This window comes from Electrophorus electricus, chromosome 26 (assembly GCF_013358815.1).
Source record: "Electrophorus electricus isolate fEleEle1 chromosome 26, fEleEle1.pri, whole genome shotgun sequence".
Classification (NCBI taxonomy): Eukaryota; Metazoa; Chordata; class Actinopteri; order Gymnotiformes; family Gymnotidae; genus Electrophorus; species Electrophorus electricus.
Window position 1 is genome coordinate 7,771,824 of NC_049560.1, and position 11,594 is coordinate 7,783,417.

At 40.5% G+C, this 11,594-nt stretch overlaps 1 protein-coding gene across 1 annotated transcript; it reads left to right on the plus strand.

The window, feature by feature from the left end:
- The first annotated feature begins 993 nt into the window (after positions 1–993).
- Positions 994–11,320, plus strand: si:ch73-60h1.1 (calcium/calmodulin-dependent protein kinase type IV). The gene is made up of 11 exons (XM_026996449.2): positions 994–1,780; positions 3,151–3,229; positions 3,327–3,389; positions 3,584–3,666; positions 4,246–4,318; positions 7,738–7,828; positions 8,025–8,099; positions 8,219–8,294; positions 8,538–8,664; positions 8,915–9,067; positions 9,770–11,320. Exons 1-11 carry the CDS (start codon positions 1,674–1,676, stop codon positions 10,196–10,198), a joined length of 1,356 nt encoding a protein of 451 aa, XP_026852250.2. The 5' UTR covers positions 994–1,673; the 3' UTR covers positions 10,199–11,320.
- The last annotated feature ends 274 nt before the right edge of the window (positions 11,321–11,594 follow it).

The window sequence follows — 11,594 nt, forward strand, 5'->3', positions numbered from 1 at the left end:
GCTGTACAGATGTCTGAATCCAGGTCCCCAGTGAGCAAGCCAAAGGCGACAGTGGCAAGAAAAAAATTATGAGCATGGGGAAGAAACTGGATTCTGGCAGATCTAGTTATGGCTAAAAGGATAGAGCCAGAAGGAAACACAGACATGAGGGCTCTCTGGAACGTCACCATCACTGCTCCAAGCCAGCAAAATTGAGTGACAGAAAAGAGGTGAAGTGACAATATCGCAACATCCCACCCAGTTTACCATAAGTCACAATGCCCATGAACCTAATCAAATAGCTTTTCAGCCCAGCCTTAGATGTTTGATACATTGTCTGGTTGTTCCATAGCTTGGGAGCTTTATAGGAAAAGGCTCTGTCTCCTGAGGTATATTTCCTTATTCTAGGTATTATCGTTTGCACTTTTTAATCTTAGCAGATGTTGTGGGTCATAACAGACCAGGTGTTTGCTACAACAATATTCCTTCTGTTGTGTGAATTTGTTTATGATGATCCTTAAAGTGCACATCAGCAAACGGAGGATAAGTTTAAACTCTGACTTCATGAATGAACTGCATTAACTAATAAATGACAGTCATGATGTGCAAATTGTTCCCTAGAAAATTATACCTTGGAGCTTATCATGTTTATAAACAAAAACATTCAGCTTTCATTAATTGACATCGTTGTTCACACGGGAGCTGTCTGCGGTGCTGAAACGACCCGCCTTTAACACACCAAACACAAACTCTTTACCTCCTATAACAAGCAACCGCAAAGACATGCTACTGATATCCTATGACATAATAGTGCGATTAAACCCTAATGCTGCGAGAGTATTAAGTCAGTACGATGACTGTTCACCGCTGCAACACAACCGTCTCACACAGTGGGAGCAATGGATTGGTTGAGAGCCTTGGAGGGCGTGTGGTTTAGGTGGCGGACCCACTCCTTGACGTTGTCACAGCATTCCCGCCCCTATCGCCACCTACCCAGCCCAAGCAACACCGGAGATGAACACATATAATATCCGATCTTTCGTGTAACTGAGAGTATTTATGTCTACATCTCGGGGTAGACCCGCAGAACCTGATACACTGTCATTATTACGAGATAGCGCCCGGCGATGAAACGCGCGTTGTGATCAAGCGCTACACTTGCTGATAGCAGGGCTGCGTCGCTGCATTCGCTGGATTTACGGTGTTCTGTTGAACGTTATGTGTCGCTGCTGGATATGAGACGAACAGTATCTATAGAAGCGCGATGGGACTGTTCTCGCCTCGCACAGGCCTTCCGGAGGCTGACAGGCTCCTCTAAAAACAATCGGCGTGAAACGTTATGATTGCGGTTTTTTTACTCAGCACTGCGAGTAAATATATTTAGTCAGATAGGCCATGCAAATATTCTAAATTAGGATCGACTGGATGTTGTAGGCTGCGAATAAACTCTTGCGGTAGCCTGAGAATGGTTCGTCTGGAGTTCTGATGCGCGCACTGTGAGTGAAATGGAAACCTTCAGCACGAGGACATTTTAAATCACCGAGACTTGTTTTGAAGAGATTCGTCAGTGATTCGTTAGAAAGGCTGTGAGCCACGTTTTACCGGGTGCGCATCCTGATGCGTGGGCTCCCTTGATTTAGGGGACCGTTCGTACTCTGAAGAGAGAATCGTTTCGTCTTTGGGGAGGATCCGCCATGCCCACCTCTCGTTCCGGCGCCGGTGCGGTGGAATACTGGGTCGAAGGCTCGCGCCGAGACGTCCCCGTGGAGGAGTTCTACACCACGGGCCCAGAACTGGGACGGTAAGTGGAACACAGCTTTGCATCATTTTACTCCATAGCTGTGGTCACCTTTGGTACCTTTCAGTTCTGGGACATCAAAAGTAATTGTTCTTCTGATTCTAACTTTTTTTTTACTCTAGTAAAATAGCTTCGGTTGAGTCATGTGAAATTAAATCATATAAATTCTATAACATATCAGCTGTTTTCTTGCAACAGAAAATAATAGTAAAGAAAGGCTAGGTCATGTTTCCAAATATTTGCTAATGTGAGTTTAATCTGTAGAGTGGTAGCAAAAAAAAATTGTGCAGACTTTTGATCGGGCAGTGAAAGCAAGTCTGTGAGGAGCAGAAAGCAAATCCAGCCGTGCTGTAAATGAGGGCAGGCTGAGATTTAAGGACAGAAGCAGAACGTGGGTGGATTACATGGGGAGGGGGGGAGCAGGTGATGCGGTTCGGTTTTCACCCCTGACCCGATACGCCCTTATAATGTTGGTGTTTCGGTCTCACTCCCGGATGACATGTTAAAGATCGTCTTTCTCGGAGACTGTGGCGCCGAAGTGTTAAAAATTCAATCGCAAAATAGCAACTGGATCTATCTGCTGACAATAATTGTTCACAGTTTCAGACTACGTCATGCCCGGGTCCCTGATGGAGATTTAAAAAAAATAAAAATAAAAAAAATAAAAAAACGAGTTGGGTCTATTCCGGTCCGCAGAAACCTACTAGAGAAGTAAACTGTCGAAAGCCAGATCTTACTACAATTTGCTCATGGATAATGGAGCAAGGATAATGGACATCAGCAGTTATTTATATTTTGAACTGCATTTTACCTCCTTATGTAACTATACTTTTAAAAGACATAATCATAGTCATAACGCTAGAAAAGCAGAACTTCAGCTCTATTATTTATGCCATTCTCATTGAATTTACGCCATTCATCATTTGATGGCTGCTGCCAGTTTTCCTGTGTTATAGAATTTGGGATTAGGCTTTCAGTTTGATGGAGGCAATGGTTTGGTTACAAAGGAGAGATACAGCTTCAGTGTGATTGGGCTTGAGGGAGAACTGGACCAGCAGGAAAGCTGTTGTTGGCATGATATCAACAATTATGCTCAAGTTTGCTACTCATCTTGCTACTGTTAAAATGTGGGCCATAGAGTAGCCTATGCACTCTCAGAAGCTCAAATGTGTTAGTGACCCATTGATTCCATATCGAGAGATTTTAAATCACTGAAACACATTTGGAATAGAACAGTCTAAACACATTTACATTATTTGGTTTACCTGGATTGTCTTCTCTGTCAGCGATCCCCTCCCCTGTCTACAACACTTTATCAAACCTTTGTATTATTCATCCTTTCATTGACTTTGCCTTGTTTGCTTTTGCTCAAGAGGGGCCACATCAGTGGTTTTTCGTTGTGAAGAGAAGCAAACAGAGAAGCCCTACGCAGCTAAGGTGTTGAAGAAGACTGTAAGTCAACTTGCCATTTTGGAGCAAGAGCAAATTCAGCAAAAAAAAAAAATTATATATATATATTGATCAAGTTTATCAATATCTTACATTGCAGATCGACAAGAAAATTGTGAGAACAGAAATAGGAGTTTTGTTGCGTCTTTCCCATCCAAACATTGTAAGAACTTGTGCATTTTCTTTCTGCTATGTACAAACAGAAATGTACACTTATGCATTTTATTAGGCTACCAGTACACAGGTTTCTTTCCACAGCATTACAAACACTTTGTGTCAGCAATACCTTTTGTTTCGTATAAAGCTTATTTGTATATTGTTTTGTCATAACCAGTTGTTTCCCTCTGTGGGCCATAGATCCGCCTGAAAGAGATCTTTGAAACGGAAACTGAGATCTCTCTCATCTTAGAGCTGGTGACTGGGGGTGAACTGTTTGACAGGTGTGGGATCCTACCCTGTGTCCCGCCACTATTATGGATGCTGACTGTATTAAAGGAAACATTAAATTGTAATATATAGGAAATGTCCTAAGGACTGTGCCATAACACAACTTCAGTTTCCTGGAGAAAGATAGGGTGTTTAAGACTGACTTTAGACTATGGGGTCTAGGCATATGGAGTTGTAGATTTTAATCCATTTTTTAAATTAACAGAAGACTTTTCATTACATCATAATCTATTTTTTATTTTAGTACAACAATACTTTTACTACAGATAGTCAGTACTTAGTCCTGCAATGCTTAACCAAAATTAATAACATCTTAATTTATAGTAATATACCAACAATGGTCATTAATTCCTTTCCATTTACAAACATATCCCTTCAGCTTATCAGTGTGCTTGCATAACAACAGCTAATGGTACTGCTAGGTGATTTTAAGCATTGCTCATTACAGAAAGAAGTTACTTAGGATGTTTAAACATCCATTTTATGCTGATGTCTAACTGGATCTTTCATGACTGGTGTGACCAAGCAAGGTGTGAGTGCATGGAAACGTCTTGTCTCGGTCACTGTTTCAGGATTGTGGAGAGAGGCTATTACAGCGAGCGGGATGCTGCCCATGTGATCAAGCAGATTCTGGAGGCTGTGGCGGTAAGTCCTGACTTCTCATGCACTAAACCCTGATCACCTTCATATTTGTAAAGGAAATGACTGACCAGTCCATTAAAGAAAACAGAATCAAACCTAATTAAAAGCCTATTTCGTATATCATGCAAGCAAAATCTTGATGAGATGATTATTAGCTATAAACCCTCAGTAAGAAAGTTGTTCATTTTGGGGTAAATAAGAGAAGAAAGCCTTCTCTCTCCCTCCATGTCACCCATTTCCCACCTCCGAGAGCTGAATTTCTCACACCTTGGAAGATACACAGATGGTGTCAAAGTAAACTTTTCCCTGGAAATACTCTGATTTTTACAGCTAAAGGCAATTTTTAGTCATGTTAAGACTTGTTTTCTTGTTAATCTTGCAAACTGTAAGTTGATCCTATTTATAGGCCTTAATGTTGTGCTATATATGCAGATTATCACACACTATCCAGAGACGTGTGATGTGCAAATTAACTGCTATGCAGGTGGCAGTTTGATCTACAATTTTTTGTTAAAGATGGTCAGGACTAACTAAGGGTTAAAGTGTCTTTGTGTTATTTTTGTTTGAACAGGCATCAGAACCCATTTAAGTATGCATTATGTCAAATTATATTTTTTCGTGCTTGATTTAAAGTTAAAAGAAATACCTTAGACCTACATATTGTCCATTGCATTATTATTTATATAGCATTTGGTACCCATTTACCTTATGTGCTCTTCATACTATAAGCTACAGGTCAGTAAATGTCTGCTTCAATTTGTGTCTCAGCATGGGGCAGTATATATTTGGTCCAGGACTAATTAGTGTATTACTGTAGAATCCTGATCAAGCTCTCAGTGTTGTAGCTATGTGTAGCCAAAAATAAACTCTAGTAAAAAACCTTATTATTGGAGTCAAGTCAGTTCAAAAGTCTTAAGGGGGAAGTTAGCACGCTTGTCTTAGGTTTGATGGTTAAGCTGCAATGGGATCCTGAAGAAGCTTTCTTAAAAGGACATCATGCAGCAGTTAGTTCAGATGTTTCCCAGTTTTAACGTCATGGAAAAACACAATGTTTCCAGAGCATTTTCAGTTAGATGATGTCACAGCACTTGGTCAAGGCCTGTAGTTTGCAGCAGCAAGATTGAGCTAGGGGCCGGGACCTTTTTGCTGAGTAAAATGTCTAGGGGATGCGGGATGCTTGACTTGTCGCTCATGGAAGGCTGAGGGGATATGTCCAGATCGCTACAAATAGGAAGTAATCCTCTCAGAGAGAGAAAAAAACTATTCCATTGCAGTTTTCCCAGCATTTTAATCTCTTGGCCAGGGCACATCTGGGCATCCTGATATCTAACAGCCTGGGAAGAGTGGAGGCCCTGTGACAATGAACTAGATCTATGGTGGCCATATGTGTGGGTTTGAGTGTGAAGCAGGGAGTGTGTGCATATACAGGAAGTGTATGCTTGAGTTTGTGACAGTGTGCAAGAATATGTCGGCAGGATCCATTTATTCCATTCTTCTTCACATCTTAATCTCTGCCATGTTATATAATGGTCAAACATACTGGAAGCATTGTGTAAGGTTTTATTTTATTTTATTTTTTTCAATTTATTTGAAGAGTCTCAAGCACACACCACCTCAAGGGTCTGTTTGTTCACAAAGAACAAAAATAACTTCAGATTATAAAGTATTAATAAATCTTTTATGCTGTACATTTTCAATATTGTCTATAAAAGCTATGAAAGTTGGGATGTTGGGTCTTTCCAGTTAATACTTTTATTTAAACAAAATTAACAATATAACTGGTTTATTATGGCCATGCACTCATTTGGGCAGATATTTATTCTGTGCAGATTCTTCAGCTACACAAGGTGTTTCATGGGACTGACTCATGTTTACCTTTCCCTACTTATACTGCTCAGGATATGGATTGATCTTCTAACATGTCAAAGTAACACTAATTTTTAGTTGTTTCATTATTTATTGTCACCAGCTCAGTGAACTGTTATATACATATATGAGTGATAAGTGACAAGATATGGTTACTGATTTTTGTGACACGACTGAAAAAAAAAGTCTATTAAATGGAGACAAACTCCTTTGTTCACCAATCAAGCCTGTCAACATTTTTGAATTATACTACTGAAACATTTGCCCTGTGTCTCTGCTCACCAACCTAATTAACCCAACTAGACACCACATGACTCACATATCCACTTGAACTCAAATCAGAGGCTCTCGTGCCCCATTGATGGACAACGACTGTGATTATTAAACCAGACAGAACACTAGAGGAACTCTGGGGAGAGAGAACTGGTTGTAAAGGTTCAGTGGAGAGCCATCAGTCATCTCTTCACCAGGAGCCATATTTCTTAGCAGGAGCAAAAACTCATCCTGCAGCCACTGTGGCTCTGAAAGGAGGTGGAGAGGGAGGTGGCAAATATTGTGACTGTGGCTCAGGTTTCCCAGGGACTGCTTGTAGTGACATGGAGCTGTGCAGAGCTCCATGAGCCCAGCATGTGATGGCTCCTCCGCTGAGCTAATGAGCTCTTGTTCAATTTAATCTGGACATCAAAGTGCCTGCGCCCCACACTGGATTATACATGCTGGATCCACTCATAGGCTAATCCCACCATCAAGTAATAGGCATTTAGGCATAGCCAAATAAATTAATGAGGAAATCACCACAACAAATCACCTATTAGTGAAAACCTGCCAAATGACAAAGCTAGCATTCAGGGCAGGTCAGCAGGCCCTGAGCTCTAGAGCAAAGCTTATTTGGTGCTGTTGTTTCAGATGATGCATTTATAGTTTCAACTAATCTGGCCTGTGGATAATCTGATTTAATTACATCCTAATCATTAAACGGCAGTTCTCAACTTTGATGTTTCCAATCCCAAACCTCAGTCCACATTTTGTTGTATACCAGCTCCCACTGTACAATGAAAGTTTTATAGTGCTTTTTACAATGGCCATTGTCACAAAGCAGCTTTACAATCATTTGAGAACAAGCCCCCTAGTAAATAAGTCAGGGGTAACAGTGGTGAGGATAAACACCCTGAAACTGTGAGTTAGAGACCTCAGGAAGAACCCATCCTTCTCTGGTGGACACTGAACAGCACATGACCTGTGTCAGGTATTCAGTGTACCTGGCTGCATGCTGGTTTAGGAGCTGGTAGATTGCAAAAACCTGGGCACACTGCATATGACTAAAGTTATAGTAAAACAAGAAAATAATTGTTTGGCCTGTACATTTCTGATTAATTGCTCCAGTACAAGGACACAAAGTCTTTATTTATTTAGTAGTCCCATAGAAACATTGTCAAAAAGTACTAATTTTACTTACTAAAGCACGTTTGGAAATAGAAATTGCAATGGCTAGCTGAATTGGGCTGAAATACTTTCAGTACAGGTTTGAAACTGTATCTTGAAACTGTCTCTTGCAGTACCTACATGAAAATGGAGTAGTTCACAGGGACCTCAAACCAGAAAACCTCTTGTATGCCGATCTGTCAATAGATGCCACACTCAAGATAGGTAACTACTTAGAAATATTGTTTAGTTTCTTGTGTTTTAAGAGCATGCTAAGGCACATTACTTGGTAGACTTCTCTTATAAATTGATCAGGAGATAGGAAATGGATGCAGTGGTCATTTTACATGATTTTACATGATTGTGCTTTAAAGATGAAAATAGCTTTTTTTATCTGATCACTGACATGTTATCTGTGCAGCGGACTTTGGGCTCTCCAAGATAATAGATGAGCAAATGACAATGAAGACGGTCTGTGGCACCCCTGGCTACTGTGGTGAGACTGAATTTGAGATTACTGACTTTATATGTCAGTAATTTAAACCTATCATTTGTTTCCGTTGCATATATAGATCAGTACCTGTATTTCCTCTTTATCCTCTAATCTTCTGTTAGCTCCTGAAATTCTCCGTGGCAATTCTTATGGCCCAGAGGTGGACATGTGGTCTGTGGGAGTCATCCTGTACATATTGTAAGTAAACAAGTGAACAAGCTAAACAAATAGAAAATATAACAAACAGATGAAAACAACACAACTGGAATTGTCTTTCAAAATTCTCTTTTTTTGATACTGACACTACACAGGGGGACCTGTGTAATTGGTTTTCTTGCTCTTTTGCTCCACCCATAATTTAACTTTCAGCCTGTCAGAAGCCTCTTATCCAAAAATTATATTTGCTTTCAAAATCTGCCTTTCACTTCTCTCCTCCCCCAGGCTGTGTGGGTTTGAACCATTTTTTGATCCAAGGGGTGACCAATATATGTACAGCCGTATCCTCAACTGTGACTATGAGTTTGTCTCCCCCTGGTGGGATGAGGTTTCCCTCAATGCAAAGGATTTGGTGAGTTCTCACTGCTTCCAGTCACTTTAAATGGAATTAGTGGTTTGTCTCATGGCAACAGCAAATTAGCTTTTTGGGGGTCTGCTGTTGGTTGCTTAAACAGTTACACCTTTTAAACTAATTAGAAGAAGCCTGAACCCTTTTAGTACAAGCCAATAAAGAGCTTGCACAGCAAGAGCTGTCTGTTTTAGTAATCTCTTGCATTTTAGTCCATTTTAGTAATCTGTTCCTGGGTTGTTTATGCATGCAGGTGAGTAAGCTGATAGTGCTGGACCCTCGTAAGCGTCTGAATGTGCGTCAGGCCCTGGAGCATCCGTGGGTACTTGGCAAGGTCGCACGCTTCTCCCACATGGACACCACGCAGAGAAAGCTTCAGGAGTTCAATGCTCGTCGCAAACTGAAGGTTAGCTGAAGCTCAGCCTGTGTGTTGGCACCATTGTGTTTTTTATTATGACATTCAACTACAGTAAAATTTGCAAATCTGCAGGAAATGGGTTAATTTGATGTCAGCTATTCTAAAAGAGGGACCTAGATGTTTTCACTATTGCTGAATCTCTAGACTAAAACTGTGTTAATCTTATAGAAGGTTTACAGAACAACTTTCTAAATCTGATTTAGCTTGATCAGCATGTTTAATTGGTAGAACCGTCTACAGAAAGCAGAATGCAGATCCTTACTGAAGCAAAATCTGCTTTCCTTTGAGAGTGTGAAGGACAAAATGGTAGAAACAGGCATCTCATCTCACTTAAGCCCTTGTCCCCTGCTAACACCATGGGTATGTGTATGTCTGTAATTAGTGCTACTGTTCCAGGCTATGCCAGAGGTTTTCAGTCTGGTCATTTAGACCCTCCAGCCATCTCCCCATAAGCCAGGGCTTCAAGGACCCCAATAATAAACAAACATTTATTTAGATACACAGTAATACTGTGTGACATGAAATTATATAGACCACCTTTAAATGTAATGTACTGAAAACCTTTAAAGTTGGGTACTGTAATACTGGTATTAAAAGTCCTTAGAAATCACAACCATATTTTAAAAAAATAATAATAATAATGTAATCATGCAAAATGTCAGCCTGGGTTCTGAACTCTTGTTTCCACAGGCGGCTATGAAGGCTGTGGTGGCCACAAGCCGCATGCATGAGGGCTCGAGGCGGCGGACAGACAGCTGTGAGATATCCAACTCCGACAAGAACTCACGGCAAATCAGCTGCGAGATCCCCAAATCCGACAAGAACTCACGGCGAATCAGCTCGCAGAGGGAAGCTCCCATGGACATCCAGAGTGAGCGTGTTGCTGTCGAACAAGATGTGGACAAAGCTGTGGAGAAGGAGGCATTACATGATCTCATTCCACCTATCCACCCCCCACATGGCTCCAAGTCGCCCATGCTCCCCCTGGGCCCCCTTCCCAACAGGCCACCCCTGAAGGTAGAGGGGCTGAGACAGACCTCCGTCATCCCAAAAGCTCCCGTTGTCCGACCAAGGGCACCAAAGAAGAGCTGCTCAGTGGATCCTGGGGGCAAGCATTAGCCCTCGTCTGATCTCACCAAACCCCCAGCCCCAAGAACATCAGCAATGGCTTCATCACAGGGGTGGAAACTGGAAACAGTACAGACAGTGAGTGCCAGGGATCCAAAGCATTTTATTTCTTAATATGACACTAAGAGTGGGTATGTCCTAATATAAAAAAGGACAGATAAGGCCTAAAAATATTTTACTATTAAACTTTTGGATATGGATCCATAAAACAATATTTGTTCATGAGAACTTACATTGCTTGCATCTCCAAGGAGGCTCTTGCACTTCCCTTCAGGACTACACTACCAATTTTGAAATCTGCTTCTACTTCACACATACACCATTGCCAATGAGTGAGTTTCTCATCTTGAAATTAATTTCTATGTTCTTGTTATTATATGCAAACAGACATGCAAACTGTATGGTCAGTGCTTTTCTCTTATTTAGCATTAAGGTAGAAAGGACAAAGTTGTTGTGAAATTAATGATGTAAAGGTCTATTGTTTGGAATGACTGGCATAAAGGCATTAAGTTTGTATTTTATATACTATTTTGAAATAGTTATATAAATATTCAGTTATCCTTATTGGTTCTACATGCTTATTTATTGCATTATACATGAGTATAGTATAGATCCTATATATTACACTATGTTTGGACAAACGTTTATTTGATGCACAGACAAACTGAGGGTAGGAAACCACGTGTGATGATCATGCATAGCATGTTGTGTAAGATTATGTGCAGCTCAAACAGGACATTTCTGTGCCAGAAACACAAGATTCCCTCCCAAGGACTTTACTGGAGGTGATGTAATAGTGGATCACCACATAGGTTTTAGCATCTCAGCCCTTTTTACTTGATCTGTTTACTTGTAACCATTTCCATAAGCAGCAATGGTGAAGAAATCCCACTTACACTTGTATGCAAGCCCATGAGTCATGTCCAGCATTCAGCTGCATTCCATACCTGCACTGTAGAAAAAGGTACTATTTACATTTTCTAAGATGGGGAGATATGCACATTATGCTCTTTTCATATGGATGTATGTCTCAACCACACTTTCTACCTCTTTTCTGAACAGGGGCTTCCAACCTCTTAAAGACTATTCTGGAAAAAAAAAAAAAAAAAAAAGGTTACAATGTTTAGATATTAGGAATTAATGACAGACCTTATTAGCATATTGGCAGAACACAAGCCTGGCACTTCATGTCAAAGGGCTGTTTTCCATAAACTAGTTGCTGTGAATTTATTTTATCTGCCTATGGGAAAATGTACCAACATAGAAAAAATGCTTTGATATGTAAACATTTGCTAGGTATCATACTATTCTATTCCCAAAACAGAAGCTTTGTATAATACTGATGTGCATGGTAATTAGTCTTCACTGAAATACATCTATATGATTG

Coding starts and splice junctions, on each gene's coding strand:
- si:ch73-60h1.1 (XM_026996449.2), top strand. CDS start 1,674: ATGCCCACCTCTCGTTCCGGCGCCGGTGCGGTGGAATACTGGGTCGAA. Junction 3,230..3,326: donor CTAAGGTGTTGAAGAAGACT/GTAAGTCAACTT, acceptor CTTACATTGCAG/ATCGACAAGAAAATTGTGAG. Junction 4,319..7,737: donor AGATTCTGGAGGCTGTGGCG/GTAAGTCCTGAC, acceptor TGTCTCTTGCAG/TACCTACATGAAAATGGAGT.